Raw genomic sequence first — 19,480 nt, 5'->3', positions numbered from 1 at the left:
TCAACCCAGATCGTTGACTCCACAGTTCTTATTCTTGAATACTAGGTTTAACTACTTCCTTAGAGGAGTAAACTATTCTCATTCGAGCATTTGACTGCAACAGAAAGGCCTCACCACACTCTCTATCTCAGAGTGGAAATTTGAAACAGCTTGTTCATGTTCTCCAAAATGTCATTAGGTGTTTCATTAAGTTAGACAAAACCGTAAACGTTTGCTTTTGAAAAAGGACACGTGACAGATATACACTCTGAGAAGCAAAGTGGCATTTTTTTTCCATGGGGGAAATTTGGGGTATAACCTAATGTAAAACTGTCCTAAAAACTCACCCACAAAGGCTGCCATCTGAGCTGCTGTTCTTCCTACAGAGTTGACAACATCTGTTTCGGCACCAGCTTCTAGCATTACCCACGTGATGTCTTTATTACCTAGAGTTAAAAAGAAACATTTGTTAAAAATAAGGAATGCCCAATTCAAATACTGCCTTTTAAATAATCCACACTCTTTTTTTCCCCAATTAGTTTCAGGTTTCTATCTGGTGAATATTTTCATTTTTCCCAAAATATTTATCATAACTACAGTAAAAAGTAAAATGCGACAGAACCCACAGAGAAATCAACCTTATTTTCTAGAAAAGAATAGAAAACATGAAGTAGTACAAAAATGGCACAGAATTGAATATCACTTTTTTAAAAAACAAGACAAAGTATGTTTTTCCTTGCTTAGTATAAAGTCAAAACAAAATAACAAAAACAAAGAGAGAAAAAAGAAAATGAATCAAAGTCCTCACTAATGTCTACAACTTATCCCCTCCCTTACTCCTAGAGGCCCTGAGATAACTGCTGACGGTTGAGGACCTATCTTTCTATGCTCTGTCCTGTTTAAACATTCACGGTTATTTTATTTGCATTCTTTGACTATAGGAATGATTATAGATCATTTGCTATTATAAACTATACTCAGTGAATAGCATTTTCCATTACTTTTTGCAAGTTTGAATTATGATTTCCTTAGGAACAGTTCCTGGAAAACATTGTAGGATCAAAGGTTATGTATATTTTAAATGCATTTTACCAGGCAGCCTCCCAACAAGGTTAGGCTTATGTGCACTTCCCAAAACAGTGCACAAAAAGTTCCCACGCCAATGCTGGGCTTCATCATCCTCCTTAACCTCTGCCAATACTGTAAGTGAAAAACTAGCATTTGTTGTCCTAATCTGATGTTCTCTGTTCGTGAGAGTGGTTTTGAGTTTTTTAGTCAGTTGTATTTCTTTTGTTCCTGTTCAATTTTCTAATTGTCTACTGTAGTATTTGTTGTTTTCCAATTGATTTATAAGAACCCTACATATATAATGATATCACCCATTAAGATATTCAAGCTGGATTTAGAAAAGGCAGAGGAACCAGAGATCAAATTGCCAACATCCACTGGATCATTGAAAAAGCAGGAGAATACCAGAAAAACATCTACTTCTGCTTTATTCACTATGCCAAAGCCTTTGACTGTGTGGATCACAACAAACTGTGGAAAATTCTTAGAGAGACAGAAACACCAGACCACCTGATCTGCCTCCTGTTAAATTTGTATGTAGGTCAAGAGGCAACATTTAGAAGTGGACATGGAACTACAGATGGTTCCAAATTGGGAAAGGAGTACGTCAAGACTGAATATTGTCAACCTACTTATTTAACTTATATGCAGAGTACATCATGAGAAACGCTGGGCTGGAGGAAGCACAAGCTGGAATCAAGATTGCCGGGAGAAATATCAATAACCTCAGATATGCAGATGATACCACCCTTATGGCAGAAAGTGAAGAAGAACTAAAGAGCCCTTGATGAAAGTGAAAGAGGAGAATGAAAAAGCTGGCTTAAAACTCAACATTCAGAAAACTAAGATCATGGCATCTGGTCCTCAGTTCATGGCAAATAGATGGGGAAACAGTGACAGACTTTATTTTGGGGGCTCCAAAATCACTGCAGATGGTAATGGCAGCCATGAAATTAAAAGATGCTTGCTCTTCAGAAGAAAAGCTATAACCCACCTAGACAGCACATTAAAAAGCAGAGACATTACTTTGCCAACAAAGGTCAATCTAGTCAGAGCTGTGGCTTTTTCAGAAGTCACATACAGATGTGAGAGTAGAACCATAAAGAAAGCTGAGCACCGAAGAATTGATGCTTTTGAACTGTGGTGTTGGAGAAGGGACTCTCCAACCAGTCAATCCTAAAGGAAATCAGTCCTGAATATTCACTGGAAGGACTGATGTTGAGGCTGAAACTCCAATATTTTGGCCACCTGATGCAAAGAACTGACTCACTGGAAAAGACCCTGATGCTGGGAAAGATTGAAGGCAGGAGGAGAAGGGGACGACAGAGGATAAGATAGTTAGATGGCATCACAGACTCTATGGACATGAATTTGAGTAAGCTCCAGGAGTTGGGGATGGACAGGGAAGCCTGGCGTGCTGCAGTCCATGGGGTCACAAAGAGTCGGACACAACTGAGTCACTGAACTGAACTGAACACCCTTTAAGACATGTAATAACTATTTTCCATGTTGTTTAATTTATATTTTAATTCTATGTAGGGTATTTTCTACATATGGAAATATTAAGATTTTATGTAATCAAATTAGGCACTGTTGCCCTTTTTGAAGCCTATATTTTATGTTATGCTTAGAAATGCCTTCCAGTTCCAGGATTAAAAAACTACAGATTACTGCTTTCAAAGCATGATAATATTATATTACATATTTCTTAAAAACTGTAACAAGTACAGATAATTCCACTTAATTTTAGATACTTCCCAAATTGTCTTCATTCTACAAACTATAAGAAACATGAATCAGAGTAAGTTTCTAAACAGATCACCCTATTTCATACAGAAATGTCAGTGAAGCAAACTGCTCTATCGTAGCAGCTATTTTGTCAAGAGAACAACAAAGAAGCTTCAGTATTACTTCAAAATATAAAACTATAGAACATCAAAGGAACTAACTTGTAAGAATAAAAGATCAAGCTTCATGGCTCTAAACAAAGCATACCATCAACAGAATCAGTTGATTTAAATAACTAAAGAAACATCACCAAATTAACTGTATAATGTATTTCATACATTGTACCTTTTCAAAACCAATTCCCATCATGTCTTTCCATAAGACATGATCTTAAAATTACTACAACAAAAACACACTTAATGAAAAAATATACATAAACTTATAACAAATTGGTATAGGTGACTATTATTACTGTATTAGAATACATGCAAAAAGTTCACCAGAAAGTGCAGCAAACATGAGGGCTGTGTATCCATGTTCATGTTGATGACAATTTACATCAGCTCCATGTCGTAAAAGTAATTTGCACATATCAAGTTTTCCTTTATATGCAGCATGCATTAGAGGAGTCATTCCATTCTTTAACAGAAAGGGAAAAAAATATTAATTTTACTTATTTACCTTTCCCCCGCCTATGAACAATTTATGCAATTAAGTTAGAACACAAAATAAAATGAATTAATAAAACCATCTTTATAATCTACATTTTTATACTCACTTGCCACTTGGATCTTCTATAAACTGCTGAGGAAAAAAGATAGTTTCACTGGAGCCTATTATACAGAATGAAGTAAGCCAGAAAGAAGAACACCAATACTAACACATATATATGGAATTTAGAAAGATTGTAATGATAACCCTGTATGCTAACACATATATATGGAATTTAGAAAGATTGTAATGATAACCCTGTATGCGAGACAGCAAAAGAGACACAGATGTATAGAACAGTCTTTTGGACTCTGGGAGAGGGAAAGGGTGGGATGATTTGGGAGAATGGCATTGAAACATGTATATTATCATATGTGAAACGAATCGCCAGTCCAGGTTTGATGCAGGATACAGGATGCTTGGGGCTGGTGCACTGGGATGACCCAGAGGGATGGTATGGGGGGGGAGGTGGGAGGGGGGTTCAGGATTGGGAACATGTGTACACCCGTGGCGGATTCATGTTGATGTATGGCAAAACCAATAAAGTATTGTAAAGTAATTAGCCTCCAATTAAAATAAATAAATTTATATTAAAAAATTAAAAAAATTTTTAAAGAAAAAAGATAGTTTCATTACTTCAGCTTTTCAACAGATTAGCAAACAGATTCAGAGAAGAATTGCTCAACCTCACTTAACTAATAAAATGGCCAGGGCAAGACTGAAACTAAATTTATCAGAGCTCTCATCCCGCCTACACATAGCTCTTGAAGAAACAAATGGAACAAAGAGATACAAATGCACTACAAAAGAAAGAAAAAAGTAAGGAAAAACCTTAAGATAAACAGCATACATATCAAGGGGAAAGTTGAATACGGTATATCCATAGCATGGAATATTATTATGTATTGATTGAACTCATCTGTATCTACTGAATTAAAGAGTTTCATGAATTACTACTGCCAATGAGAACAACAAGATGCAGGAAATGCATATTAAAGTACCCTCAATTTTAAAACAATGATCCTCAAAATCACATTTATATTTCAATCCTAAATATGATTTGGTCATATATGTGATTATATGAATATGGAGAAATGGTCAGTAGTGTTTACACCAGGCCACACTGTTTAGTCTCCACATGTTTTGTCCATATCCAATGAACATCCAACCGTATATGTTAATTATCTAAAACCACTTGGTGGATAAATAAATGAGCTGTTTCCTATAAGTAAATTTTCTCAGAACCCAGGAGAGACTCTCTGAGTGCTGGATTTTCAGTTGTTTTGGGTAAAAACCTCTCTAAAATATATAATCTCATTTTTGGAAAATTTTAGAATACTAACATAATTTGAATTGTTTTTAATGATTCTAGACTATTCTTATGAACATAATCCTCAATATTATCAGAGGTTATGTTGACATGAGAATTATTGGGAGGTTGTACAAGAGGCAAATTAGTAGGAGTAGTCAAAAGTTTCTTGGCAGTAGTAATGGGAAAATGATAAGGGAGTAGTTTTAAAAACTTTAGATATGATGACATTAAAAATAATTAAAGTTTCTCTCTCGTAACTCTTAAAGAATTCATCAATATTAGTCTACTAAGTTATAATCCTATTATCATTAAAAAAAGCATTCATTCAGCAAATACTTACCGAGTGCCTAAGCTATGTCAGACAAACCTATGCACTGTGCGTAGCAATGAACAAAGCCCAAGCCCCTGAAGTCTAAGTCCTGGGCACTTAAATTTTAGTAGGGGTCACAAGGCAGATGGTGATAATAAGCGCTATAGGGAGACAACATTGCATAAGCTGGAGAGGGAATGCCACTAGGTTAGAGGAGGTTATTATTTTTAAAAGTACCGTCAAAGAATATGGCTCTGACAAGGTGGCATTTTGAACAAAGTCCTGGAGGAAGGATGTAAATATTGAATAACTAGAAGAATGGGCTCCCCGAGTGGTTCAGTGGTAAAGAATCCTCCTGCCAAAGCAGGAGATGCAGGTTTGATCCCTGGGTCAGTAAGATCCCCTGGAGAAGGAAACGGCAACACACTCCAGTATTCTTGCTTGGAAATCCCATGGATAGAGGAGCCCGGTGCACTACAGTCCATGGGGTTGCAAAGAGCCAGACACAACTCAGCAACTAAACAGAGAAGAATGCTCCAGTAGAGAGACTGCAAGAGTAAAACTCTTTGGCGTTCTGTGTTCAAGGAATACCTAGGAGGCCAAATCTGTGTGCAGCTGACTCACAGAACGTCCAGGACCTCTCTGTCTCGATCCTAGTGCTCCGTGTGTGTGTTAGTCACTCAGTCGTGTCCGACTCTTTGTGACCCCCATGGATGGTAGCCCCCTAGGCTCTTCTGTCCATGGAATTCTCCAGACAAGAAGACTGGAGTGGGTTGCCATTTCCTTCTCCACGTTTAAACATATATAGGATAGTATAGTATAGAGTGTATCTAATGTTTTTTTTTTTTTTTTTCGTGTTAAAACCAGATTTTTATTACAATATAGAGAAGTCTACATTTTCCATAAGCTCCCCCTACCTCTCTATGCACCCTATAGTTTGAGAGCCACTCAGCTAGGTTTTGTTGTTTTTTTTTTTTATTTTTAAACTTTACATAATTGTATTAGTTTTGCCAAATATCAAAATGAATCCGCCACAGGTATACATGTGTTCCCCATCCTAAACATTAAATAGGATGCCAGTGCTTGTGGAGGGTTTCCAGAAACTTATTCTTTTATTAAGCTACAGAAGAGCCATTCTACCTTAATCTGTTAAAGAGTATTTACCCTCAGTAGCTAAATTTTATCAAATACATTATAATATCTATTGAGATGATCTATATATTTCTCTTTTACTTTGTAAAATAGTGATTTACATAAGATTTTCTAATTTGAATCATCCTGTCATCTTGGAGAAACCTTACTTTGTTAAGTCTTATTATTCTTTTGTTACACCACTGGATAAAGTTGCTAGTATTTTATATAGTGTTTCTGAATCCTTATTTAAAAAGTGCATTGAGCCCACAGTTTGCTTGGGCTTCTTCCTATTTTGGCATCAGCATTAAGATTATTTTATCAAAATGAGTTGGGCATCTGCCCATATTTTTATAAATTAATGGTACAATCTGTGTAAAATGAGAATTAAATGGTCCTTGAACATTTTGTAAAACTTACTCAGGTCTATAGCTTTAAAAGGTAGTTGGCAGTTAGATACATTTACACAAATATTTTATTTTCCATTTTTATACTTCTATATGAGATGAATATGTTCATTTTAATGTTTCTACAAAAATCACTACTTTCATATAGGTTTTCAAATGAATTAGCTTAAATATAAAAGTTATGACAATTTTTTTTTTCTCACTGCAGTTATGCTCTCACTTACTTCCTTGGTGTTTATACATATAATTTTCTTGCTTCTACTTTCCTAATTGTCTATGTTTTGGGGGGCAGGGGATCTTAAATTGATAACTTTATCTTTTCTTTGTAAACAATTTCATTGTGATATGATTTACCCATTTAACGTTACAGTTATATAATTTTCAGTAGTTTCAGAGTGGAACAACTATCACCACAATCAATTTTAGAACACTTATGTCATACCCAAAAGAAACACCATGCCCACTGACAGTCATTCCCACTGGCCCCCACCCAATCCCATCACCCAGCCCTAGTCAACCACGAATCTGCTTTCTGTATCCTGGACTTGCTCATTTCTGAATTCTCCTATAAATGGAATCATAATATTCACAGTCTTGTTTGATTGGGTTCTTTTACTTGGCAGAATTTTACCCGACATTCACCATGTTGTAGCATGCACCAGGATGTCTTTCCTTTTTATAACTGAGTAATACTCCATTGCATAGATATACCAAACTGTGTTTATCCACTTATCAGTTGACCAATGTTTTGAACTGTTTCCACCTTTGGCACTTTGGCTGTTACGAATAATGCTGCTATAAACATTCAAGTTCAAAACTTTTGTATTGCCATATGTTTTATTTTTCTTAGTTATATACCTAGTATTGCTGTGTGATACGATGACTCTTATGTTTAACCATTTGAGGAACTGTCAACCCATTTTAAAGAGCAGCTGCACCATTTTACATTCCCACCAGCAAAGCATGAGGGTTCCAGTTTCTCCACATCCTCACCAATACTTGTTATAATCTCTTTTATTTTCACCATCCTAGTGGGTATTCCATGCATTGGAGGAGGAAATGGCAACCCACTCCAGTGTTCTTGCCTGGAGAATCCCAGGGACGGGGAAGCCTGGTGGGCTGCCGTCTATGGGGTCACACAGAGTCGGACACGACTGAAGTGACTTAGCAGCAGCAGCAGTAGCAGTGGGTATAAAGTAGCCTCTCACTGTGGTTTTGATTTGCACTCCCCTGGCAGCTAATTTTGAGCCTTTTTTCATGTGCATAATGGCCATTTGTATGTTTTCTTTGGAACAATGTCTATTCAGATCCTTTGCCCATTTTTAAATAGGGTGATTTGTAATTTTTATTATTGAGTTGTAGGGGTTCTTAACACATTTCGGTTACAAATCCCTTACCAGATAGGATCTGTAAAACCATTCATTCTGTGGGTTTTCTTTTTACTTTTTTGGATGGTGTGGTTTGAAGTACAAAGGTTTTCATTTTTGTTTTTTCTTTTGTTGCTTATGTTTAATGACTTTTAAAATTTTTTATTTCGATTTTTTCTTAATTCATTTCCTGTATTTCTGAGAATATTATTTTTCATCTAATTTCATGAGCTGAAAGCACAGACCACCACAAAGATTTAAAGTACAATAATAAATGCTACGAAATTTCCTCTGAATATGATTTTGGCCACATGACACCAGTTTTTGATCAACAGTAGCTTTTGATAAATATTGTGCTTTCAGCTGTAAATAGTAGGTAAATTCTACTTCTATTTCTTCCTTTAGCCAAGAATTATTCAGAATTTTAACATGCATTCAGGTTATATGTTTTATTATTTGGATCAAATTTTTATTTTCAGTGTTATATTACATTTGGTGACCTTGTTCAAAATTAGCTACAATTTTCCTGTACAAATTAGTATCATTCACAGGCAAATTTTTACCAGTGTTCCATGTAAAATGGGGATGTACTATTTCTGTCTTATACACAATGCAGAGACTGTTAGGTTATCCAATTTTCCAACTCTTGAATACTTCTACTTAACCAGAAGATGCTTTTGTGGTCTTACAAATTTCTCCTTTGATTTCTGTCTTTTTCATTTTGAACCTCAAAGCTTATAGGCTTATTAGTGAAGGCTTAAGGCTGTCATGTTCTTGGAGGATTCTTAATGATCTATAGCAAAGAGTCTTCATCTTTTTGTTTGTTTTTTGCTTTTGCTTTATTTTGTCTGATATTAATTTTGCTATCCATGTGTGGGTAAAGGGTTAACAAAACACTTCCTTTTCTGCGTGAGAAACAGAAATTCAGTTAACTGTCTGTAGTACTAGAACTGCCCTGCATAATTGTGTAGCTACTAGCCACACATGGCTAATGGCTGCCATTCTGGACAGCTTGGAAGAGAAATTACCATCATCTCAGAAAGTTATTTTGGACAGCAACTGTTCTATAATGTAGAGTTTAGATTCAGTTAACCTTCCCTAGGAGAACTGCTGGATCGAAGGTATGCATGTTTAAAAACGAGAAATATTCTAAAAATTTTTTTCAGAATGTGATGTCAATTTATACCTAATCTATTAGCATATATAAGTCCAGTGTTTCCCATACTTCATAAGAAATGATATAGTATTGGTTTAATTGTCACTTATTTGATTGCCAGTAAAATTAAACATTTTTTACATGCTATTTGTCTTTTGCAACCTGTCTTGCTGATATTTGCTTTAGAGCTTAATATAACTTGAGGACAAATGCTAGAAAACAACTCTTATTATTAGATTTTATACATTATCTATTCTCATAAGAAGTAAAACATCTTATTAAACATTTAAAATTTTACCTCATCCAAGCAGTTGACACGAACATTCTTGCTGCCTAACAACGTTCCAGCTTCTTGGACAGTACCTTAAAAAAAGAAAGAAAGAAAATGCAAAGTATTTATCTTTAGAAAAGAATCTAATGCCAAGGAAACAAACTTTAAAGGATTATCTGTGAAACTAAGATGAGTCAGGTTAGGTTATTAAGAAATAAAACATCAATCACATAGTAGTTCTTCCACAAAGTAATTATTCCCAAGAACAGATTCATAGAGCCTAAAATAGCTCCATCTTGCTTTTACTTCCACTGGCCTCAGAGTATATTAAATTGGCCGCATTTTCCTTTTGGCAGTAATACAAAAACCACAAGGCCTAAGACTTTTAATACTGAAACAATCTTAAAGGGCATCTAATCCAACCCACCATCTAAAGCTTAAACTGCAGTCAGTGTAATAACTGGGGTTCAAAATCCAGTCAGTATTTATATACCTTGTCACCACTAGGCCCTGTGAATTGATGGCATTCTTGTAATAGAATTCTTGGTTTGGAAATGCTGAGGTAAACGTTATCTTTAAAGCCCGGTACTGTATAAAAGTGCCGTTACGGCCAGGATTCAGACTCTCATACTGAAAGTCATCTGATATAAAACTAAAGGTCAGTTTCTGTAAATTTGTAAATACGCTGTAATTGGGCCACAACTGTCAGGTTTTCCAGCCGTCTATAAGACACACTGACAGAAGCAAGCAATCTCAGGAGAAAATGTTGCTATTATCGTCATTACTAGAAGCCAACCACACGTTCTGCCAAAAAGATTCTAGTGTGAAGGGGAACAGGATAATGAAATTGCACGTTCTCAGGGAGAAAGGATGAGCTAAGCCTCTCCTCTGAAAGGACATGGAAGAACTGAAGCATTCTCAATGAGGAATTATTTCTTCTTTTTAAATTTAGAATTATAGTTCAAGAATATGCTAAACTCTGCAGTTCTTCCAGAGTTAAAGGCAGAAAGCAGAATCGAGTTTAGCCTGCTTCTTTCTACCTGATCTGCTTCTTAGGCACATTATCTGAGTGCTCCTCACCAACAGAGGGGAGACACAGAAATGTCTCCTAGACTGAAGCTGCAACAGCTCGGCTGGGGAAATGTCAAGTGAGTGATCTGCACGGCCCTGGACTATGACAGCTATTCTCTCAATAGTTCGTTTGTCTGATCCTGTGGTCCATCTGAGGGCCAGTTGGTATCACTGGTTGAATGGCTATGGCTACAGAGAGAGAGGGGAAAGCCTTCAATCATGCAAGCAGGTTCTGTACAGAACCTTATCCATACCCATGGTTTCTCACCAGAGACTCAAACATCTTTGGAAAGGAATTAGAACAAACTCCAGCATCCCAATTGCACTTGAGGAAGATGCTTCAGTTGAACCTCATTATCCACTGAGGAATAACTGAAGTTACTTTTCATCCAACCAAGAGATGTTTATGCAGTAAAGGGAGAATACTATAGGGACTGTGATCATGCCAAAGCCTGCTATATGTTAGGGGGAAGATGGGAATTACAATCATAAACACTTGGCTCATGTTAGGGAACAGGCCGATAATTCTATAAAAGTTGAGCCCAAGGGCTAACAATACATGTTGAATCTGTCCAGTCACAGGGCAATTTAAAAAAAAAAGATAAGGCATTCACTCACATGCCATGGAATACCAGTTAGTCTTTTGAAATGCAGGGACCATGGTTAGAAAATTTTTCTCAAATGGTTTGGGAATCCAGAGAATGAAAACAGATTTTGGAAAACACGTGAGCACAATACCCCCAAGAAACGAAACTTCCAATGATTTCTAATTTGGTGTTCCTAATTTAATGACATTAGTGGGAAACTGTACAAGTCTACAAAGCATGGAAATGGGAGACGAATGGTTAACGCAGAAGGATTTTTTTTTTTTTTTTGGCCATTCCTCACTGTGCATATAGGAGACTCTCAAACAATATTTTGCAATTAAGTTTAAAAGATTAATTGCTTTCCTCGAGAAAGAAATGTGTTAAATCTCAGTTAACAAACTCTTAAGATGAAGAAATGTGGTACTAAAAAGAGGGATAGGAAATGAGACATTTCACTGGAGACAAAAATCAACAGACCTATAATGATGAAAAGTAATATTTAATGATTTGGTTCCCTTGTGAGACTTTCTCCAAATTACTCCAGGGAAGAAAACACAACCTAACCTGCTCCATTAGGGTGGGACTGATAACTTATCTGGATGGACCAGCATTTTAGCAGAAAAGAGATCACGGTAAGTGTGATAGTCTCACTGTTACTGCCCTCTTATACCACACCACAGACCTTTTAGCATCACTCTAAAAATGAACAAGTCCTATAAAACCCTCAGTGTTCCCATCGATGAAACAGAAATAATAACATCCATCCCATACAGCTCTTAAGACTAAGGGCTTGTCTTGGTGTTATTTGTATTTAGAGCAGCATAATAAAATTTATTGTGACACTCCTAATTTCTAGTTTGGGACTACTGGTCTCACTGAGCACAAGAAGTTGCCAAAACAAACAAAAAGGGAGAAACAAACATGACATCTCTGTTCCCAGCAACCCATCAGATGGTCATGAGATCTGGATATGCGTGAGTTCTAGGCTTCCCTGGTGGCTCAGCTGGTAAAGAATCCACCTGCAATGTGGGAGACCTGGGTTAGATCCCTGGGTTGGGAAGATCCCCTGGAGAAGGGAAAGGCTACCCACTCCAGTATTCTGGCCTGGAAGAGACAGACATGACTGAAGGACTTTCCCTCCACTTCCCAAAAAGAATGTCTTTTTGTGAGGAAGCTATATCAAAGTTAAGTATTTAAAAAAACTCTTTGACTTGTTAGTTGCTATAACATTTATGTGTAAGTAAAATCATGTATAAAATAAAGTGTCTGGATTTTAAAATAATATGTGGATACAGATTTAGTCATAAATACATAGTTATAAATGTATTTTTAAATAGACTTTTAATTACAACATGCATTTTGAAATACTGACTCTGTTTAAGTGTAAAGTTTCTAAATTCTCCTACTTGTATCTATTTTTAGACTTTGTAACCAAATGTCCTTAAGTTAGGATTATGAATCACTGCATAAAAAAAAAAAGAATCTAAAAGAGCTGTTTTGTAAATGAACACAAGGAAGCCCATAGAGGTTATAAAACCTGCCCAGTCATATAGTTAATAGTTTCTATGTATTTGAATTTAAATTTGTTTTTGAACTCTATGCTATAATTGATTATTAGGAGACCTGAATCTTTATCAAATTGCCAACATCCGTTGGATCATTGAAAAAGCAAGAGAGTTCCAGAAAAACATCTACTTCTGCTTTATTGATTACGCCAAAGCCTTTGACTGTATAAATCACAACAAACCATGGAAAATTCTTAAAGAGAAGGGAATACCAGACTACCTCACCTGCCTCCTGAGAGATCTGTATACAGGTCAAAAGGCAACACCTAGAACTGGACATTGAACAGATTGGTTCCAAATTGGGAAAGGAGTACGTCAAGGCTGAATATTGATTGTCACCTGCTTATTTAACTTATATGCAGAGTACATCATGTGAAATGCTGGGCTGGATGAAGCACAAACTGGAATCAAGATTGCCAGGAGAAATATCAATAACCTCAGGTACGCAGATGACATCACCCTTATGGCAGAAAGTGAAGAAGAACTAAAGAGCCTCTTGATGAAAGTGAAAGAGGAGAGTGAAAAAGTTGACTTAAAACTCAACATTCAGAAAACGAAGATTGTGGCATCCAGTCCCATCACTTAATGGCAAACTGATGGGGAAACAATGGAAATGATGAAAGACTTTATTTTGGGGGGCTCCAAAATCACTGCAGATGGTAACTGCAGCCATGAAATTAAAAAATGCTTGCTCCTTAAAAGAAAAGCTATGACCAACCTAGACAGCATACTAAAAAGCAGAGACATTACTTTGTCAACAAAGGTCCGTCTAGTCAAGGCTATGGTTTTTCCAGTGGTCATGTATGGATGTGAGAGTTGGACTATAAAGAAAGCTGAGCGCAGAAGAATTGATGCTTTTGAACTGTGGTGTTGGAGAAGACTCTTGAGAGTCCCTTGGACTGCAAGGAGATCAAACCAGTCCATCCTAAAGGAGATCAGTCCTGGATGTTCATTGGAAGGACTGATGCTGAGGCTGAAACTCCAATACTTTGGCCACCTGATGCAAAGAACAGACTCACTGGAAAGGACCCTGATGCTGGGAAAGATTGAAGGCGGAAGGAGAAGGGGATGACAGAGAATGAGACGGTTGGATGGCATCACTGACGCAATGGACATGAATTTGAGCAAGCACTGGGAGTTGGTGATGGACAGGGAAGCCTGGCATGCTGCAGTCTACGGGGTCACAAAGAGTCAGACCCAACTGAGCGATTGAACTGAACTGAATCTTTCTATATATCAGAGGCACTAGAAATAACCGTATTAACTCCACAGAACCTTAGAGCAGGATCTTTTTAACAGTCCCAAATTGGAAATAACTGAAATGTCCCTAAGTGTGACCAGATAAGCACATAATGATACATCTATACACGGGGAATAAAAAAAGAAAATAAAAAACAAACTGTTGGTACCATATAGATGAACCTCAAAATCATGATGCTGAGTGAAAAAAGTCATGCAAAAAAAAGGGGGGGGATTATTTACTGTACTTATTTTATAATTCCACTTTTATAAAATTCTAGAATAAATAAATTTAACCAACAGTGACAGAAACCTATCGGTGGTTGCCTAGAGACAGGGTTGGAGGGAGTGGCAGATTACAAAATGCATGCAGAATCTTTTGAGGTAACACAACTGGTCATTGTGTGGATTGCAGTGAAGGTTTCGTGGATGTATACTTATGTCAAAACTCTCTTTTAAAAAATGTGCATTTTAAATATGCATCGTTTATCATACTTAAATTATACTCCAGTAAGACTGGTAGAATAAACCTTATTGTTCAAGCCTGTTTCATAGCTCCTTTAACACAAATAATGGAAAAGGAGAAAAAGAAAAGAAAGTACATTACTTTCTCGTGAAATCAGCAACACTGACTCCAGGGATTTCAAGTACTAAACAAGATAAGTAATGAAAGACCTTCTAGTTTATATTCTTAAAGGAGGTTTCATTTATTTTGAAACAGTGCTTCCTCAGTGTTTAGTGAAAAAGATATCAGAACTTGGAAGAATGGCTCAATCTACAAGTAATATAAGCCACTAAACTGTGCTTCAGTGATTTCATTTCTCTTCTGAAATGTTGTGAAATGGATGCTGTCAGTGACTATAATTTAAATGGATATGTGAGAAACAGCTTCTCAGTTTCATCTGGAACTTCTTCTTGGCATTCCAACAAATAAACAACCTGTAAAGTAGCTAGCATATGAATTCACTCAAAAGAAGAAATTGTTCTTAAAGTGTCCAGTGCCATATGTGGTATTCTCTGGGCTATAAGTCCCCCTTACAATCTGCTTAACTTTTGGAGGGCAGTGATTAGCAGGATGGAGACATTCAAAACTTTGCTGAGCTTATTTCAGACTGGCCAAGGTGACAGGTCACACTTGGCTAGAAATTTATTGTTAATTTCACAGACTAGTACTGACTAATCCAGTGCTTCTCAAAGTCGAGAAATGTACCAAAAGGAGGAAAAATACCAGAACTGTACTCACTTCTTTAAAAAAAAAAAAAGGCTTCTTATGAGTACAAATAAAAGCTCTGTTATATGACCTTTGTTCGGCTATAAGCCAACAATTTTTTTTACAAATTGTTGTTTAGTTGCTAAGTCATGTCCAACTCTTTGGGACCCCATGGACTGTAGCCCACCAGGCTCATCAGTCCATGGGATTTCCCAGGCAAGAATACTGGAGTGGGTTGCTTCTTTCTTCTCCAGGGGATCTTCCCAACCCAGGTATTAAACCCACTGTCTTCTGCTTGGCAGGCAGATTCTTCACCCCTGAGCCACTTGCACACAAAACTACAAAATCACTTACAATTAAAATTTAACTTGACAGATGATAATATTTTAATGCAATTACCTTACAGAGTGAGTAAGATATGGTATGGACTGCTATGGTGTTGATTTCATTTTTTCATTTTTTTGTTTAGTTTGTTTTCAAGTCCACCATGTTTCTACAACTGTGGGCCAGATGATATCTCTGCTCTGCCACTTATTACCTGTGTTACACTGGGCAAGCTATTTAACTTTTCAATTCCTTGGTTTATTATCTATCAAATAGAGACTGCCATATTTACCATAATCATAGCCAACACAATATCTTAAATACTTTATATATACTAACTCATTTAAAATGTTGTAAAGTGTTATGTGTGTCTTAGTTGCTCAGTCGTGTCCAGCTCTTTGCGACCTCACAGACTGTAGCCTACCAGGCTTCTCTGTCCATGGAATTTTCCAGGCAAGAATACTGGGGTAGATTGCCATCCCCTTCTCCAAAGGAACTTCCCAACCCAGGGATCGAACCCTGGTCTCCTGCATTGCAGGTAGATTCTTTACCTTTTAAGCTACAGAGAAGTCTGTATTCCTAGCTTATGAAGATTAAATGCACGGATACATCTAAAGTGCTAATTATGCCAGACCCATGATAATAGTCGGTAAAGGTCAGCTACAGTTTTCTCATTACTTTTTGAAGAGTACGGTGATGTCCCACCGACCTTCACTTGACAAGAATGTATCACATACTAAGTCCATCTCACTTCTTTTCTCATCAGCTTGCACCCAATAAATAGCTGAAAGAGGGTCCATGTAATTTGTTGAACAATGTGAGCCCAGTACAAAAAAAAAAAAATCACAGGGTTAACCAGGCTAAATTCACATCAATTGTTTCATTTAATCTTTACAAATAAAAACTAGTGGACACTCAGTAATTTATCCAAGCTTTCCCCTTCCCACACACACACACACATACACACACATACATACATACACACACACACACACACACACACACACACACACACACACACACCCCATCTACACCTTTCAGAGACCCACTTTACAAAACTGCTCTCTTGTTTACACTTTTGAGAGAAGGTGAGAGCCCTGGACTGCTTAAAAACAGCATTTGCATCCCTGGTGGATTGTAAATTGATCCTTTGTCTCCTTTTTTGCCCAGCACTGTACCTGGCACAGAGCTGAGACTCACATGGTTGGGGAGCTGAATCCCAGAGCCACCAAAAGCACGGAGAAATTAACCAGAGATAGGCAGAACAGAAAGACTGCGTGCCAAATAGGTCAGCGAGAACCACGCTGAACAAACACATTGCACTAACTCCAAGGCCCACAAATTCTGGGCAAAGAACACTTATCATGACAAACACACAGCTGTGACTGACTTAAAATTCTTGAGGTCACATCGGGTGGGCTCAGGTCATCAGCACCTGTTGAGTTCCAATCTGATTTTTCTCTCTTTTCCGAGTGGACTTTCCTTGTCAGTATAAAGTTTGCCTTCCTCTCTCTCTGTAGGTCTAGATCTGAGCCATGTTACTTAGAAAGACTGGAAATTGGGAAGCTTTTTATGTCATTATGACCAGCCTCTCTGCCGATCCCGATCTAGGGCAAGCTCATTCTTGAGCTTAAAACAGCCACGTGAACAACGCCCGCAGTTCCCACGCATCCCCATCCCCGCGTGGTGACAGTACCGAAGCAACGTATTCATGCTGTTGTCCCCTGCCAGGTAACGGGACTTGGCAGTAAACTCTTCTGGGATATCCGCTGGGGGACTGAGGGGACACATGGCTTCTGGCTCGTCCCCCGGGCCTGCGTCTCCCTCCTTAGTACCATGAGCGGTGGAATTGGGACTCGCGTTCGGAGAACGGAAGAGAATGCGCGCAGAGAGCGATTACCAGATCGCAGCCCTGCCCAGAGCGCCAAGCGGTGTGGACGCCTCCTCAACCCCTTCGCTTTCGCGCGAGTTTCTGCGGCGGTCGGGGCTTCTGGAAGGATGCCAGGGAGGCCTTGCAGGCAGAAGCCTCAATGAGGCAAGTTACAGATGTCGTTTTGTGCCCTTATAAAGAACCCTGCTCCTTAGGAGCTCTCTCCACCCCCCAAAAGGGGGCGGAGACAGCCAAGGGATCCAGATCATTCGGCCCCCGGAAGTCGAAATGGCCCTGTAGACACCCGTCTATGAGCCTGAAACTTTACGGCCACTATCGCCCAGGCGGACTGTGGTCAATTCACCTGAGGAGTTTTGAAGAATGCACATTCTGAGGCCCCACCCCCACGTGGCTCTTTATTATCCGATGTGGAGCCCGGAAAGGTGCCGCCTTCTAAAAGCTGATTCAGAGGACGAATGTCTGCAACCTCCGCTCTCGTCCCAGCTGCGCTTCTCCCTCCCCACCTCTCCGCCTCCGCAACTCGTCCCAGACCAAAGGGAGGAGCGCTGTTTCCCGGTGGTAGGGTGTCAACCTCGGAAAACCGCAACCTGGGGTCAGCCGGGCCTGGGGCGCGGCAAGGGCTCCGCCACGCCCCTCCCTCCCCTCCCCGGCCAGGCAGGCAGAGCCCCCGTCGCAGCCCAGCACCCACACCTTTTCCGATGACTTCCAGCAGCTCCTTTTCCTCCTGGGTCAGCTCGCCTTTCTTTATGTGAACCATTGCTTCCGCCAGCTTGACGGCTATTCTGTGTCTTCGGGAGTACTAAAAAGAAACGACGTGTCTGTATTAGGAAAGCCAGCCGCAATATTAGGCAACTTGCGACTAAGACACTAAGTAGCCAACCGCGGAAGCATTCGAATTCTCTCCTCCTTCCAGGAGCTGGCGAGTAGCGGGCGAGCTCGGGCGAGCCGGGCGGGCGGTCTCCGTAGGCCCAGCGGTAGTCCCGGCCCCCCGCGCCTCGTTGGCCCGGCAAGGAGGAGGAGCTGCAGGAGGCAGCAGCGAGGCTGTCCCATTGGAAGAGCCTGGGGAGGAAAAACCAAATGGAGAAAAACACTGGGGGGTAATTAAAAGCTTCTTGCACGTTTTCCCCAAGCCACTCTTTCCGGTTCAGATATTTAAGGGCACACAATAATTAAATTCTCTATCTGGAACTTCTATGTTCGAAAATTTCTTCTTGGGCCTGCATCTCCCTGGTTCTCGCTATACAACCTCCCCCCTTTATTTCCCTGGAAGTGGAGCGGCCCGGGCCGGGGGCGGGCTGGGAGGCGGAGCGGCGTGGGAGGCGGGGCTGCGCCGAGCTCCGTGTGGATGTCAATGTGTCTGTCCTTCACTCCTCCATTGTCTGCCACCACCGCTGCCGCTTCTGCCACCGCCGCTGCCGGGACCGCCGCAGCCCCCAGCCTCGCGCGTCGCCGCTACCTCCTCGGACAGGTGAGAAGCAAACCAGGTAGGGCAGGGGAGAGCCGGGAAGCCTTAGACCACTGGAGCCAAAGCCCGACTGGGAGCTTCCCCTCCGGCCGAAGCTGCCCGGGAGGAAGCATGTGCCTGCTCGGGCGGCTTCCTGCCTCTCGGTGGGGAAGCCTCCCCTCCACCCCATTACGATCGCTTATACAGCGTATCGGTGCCCTAGAGTAAAGACCCACCGCTCGCCACGTTTGGCCGCCCCGAGAGACCAAGAGCGGGCAGGGGCTGGCCACGCGGTGGGAAGTGGCGGGTGCACAGCGTCTCGTGCGTGGCACCGCCAGATGCAACTCCGGAGGAAGCCAAGGTTGAGGCTCTGAACTACGGGTGGGGAGGAAAGGAGAGCTCCCCATTACAAGCGAGGTGAAAGCATGTGAGAATAAGTCTCTTCTGGCAACCTACCCCTCGCCCCCACTTGTCATCTCCTCCGGCTTCTGTGGAAGCTGTAGAAGAAAACCGGATCTGATCGCCCTGTGTGCCTGTAAAGGGTGTTTGGAAGCAATTTACACGTGCACTAATACTTGATTTAGGAGAGACAGTCAAGGGGGAGGGGGGAGGAAGGGCCTTTTCACTCTGCTAGAGTTCCCAGTCTCTTTGTAACTCAGATCTTGAGATTTATGGAAATAGGGAGGGGAGGGGGAAGGGGCGGAGATTA

General features: G+C 39.9%; 2 protein-coding genes across 5 annotated transcripts in view; one reads left to right on the top strand and one right to left on the bottom strand.

Annotated features, from left to right (window-relative positions):
* ANKMY2 (ankyrin repeat and MYND domain containing 2) overlaps nucleotides 1-18,339 on the bottom strand; it is a 42,160-nt gene extending 23,821 nt beyond the window's left edge. The window contains exons 1-4 of one of the 3 annotated variants that reach the window (XM_027540007.1): nucleotides 18,018-18,339; nucleotides 9,468-9,532; nucleotides 3,276-3,414; nucleotides 327-425 (exon numbers count right to left, since the gene is read on the bottom strand). In XM_027540007.1, the coding sequence (XP_027395808.1) occupies nucleotides 327-425; nucleotides 3,276-3,414; nucleotides 9,468-9,532; nucleotides 18,018-18,084 (370 nt within the window). In that variant the 5' untranslated portion in view covers nucleotides 18,085-18,339. Of the gene's footprint in view, nucleotides 1-326; nucleotides 426-3,275; nucleotides 3,415-9,467; nucleotides 9,533-17,132; nucleotides 17,309-17,336; nucleotides 17,522-18,017 lie in introns of those variants that run through there. The other 2 variants (XM_027540009.1, XM_027540008.1) reach the window with 2 other exon arrangements.
* A 307-nt stretch (nucleotides 18,340-18,646) lies between these two features.
* Nucleotides 18,647-19,480, top strand: part of BZW2 (basic leucine zipper and W2 domains 2) — a 62,661-nt gene continuing 61,827 nt past the window's right edge. Inside the window, exon 1 of one of the 2 annotated variants that reach the window (XM_027540005.1) lies at nucleotides 18,647-18,795. The gene's annotated coding sequence lies outside the window, so the exon portion shown is untranslated. Of the gene's footprint in view, nucleotides 18,812-19,480 lie in introns of both variants that reach the window. The other variant, XM_027540006.1, reaches the window with a different exon arrangement.

The sequence above is a fragment of the Bos indicus x Bos taurus genome, chromosome 4 (assembly GCF_003369695.1).
Source record: "Bos indicus x Bos taurus breed Angus x Brahman F1 hybrid chromosome 4, Bos_hybrid_MaternalHap_v2.0, whole genome shotgun sequence".
NCBI classification, from domain to species: Eukaryota; Metazoa; Chordata; class Mammalia; order Artiodactyla; family Bovidae; genus Bos; species Bos indicus x Bos taurus.
The sequence above is the reverse complement of the archived record's forward strand: the minus strand, read 5'-3'. Positions and strand labels throughout refer to the sequence as shown.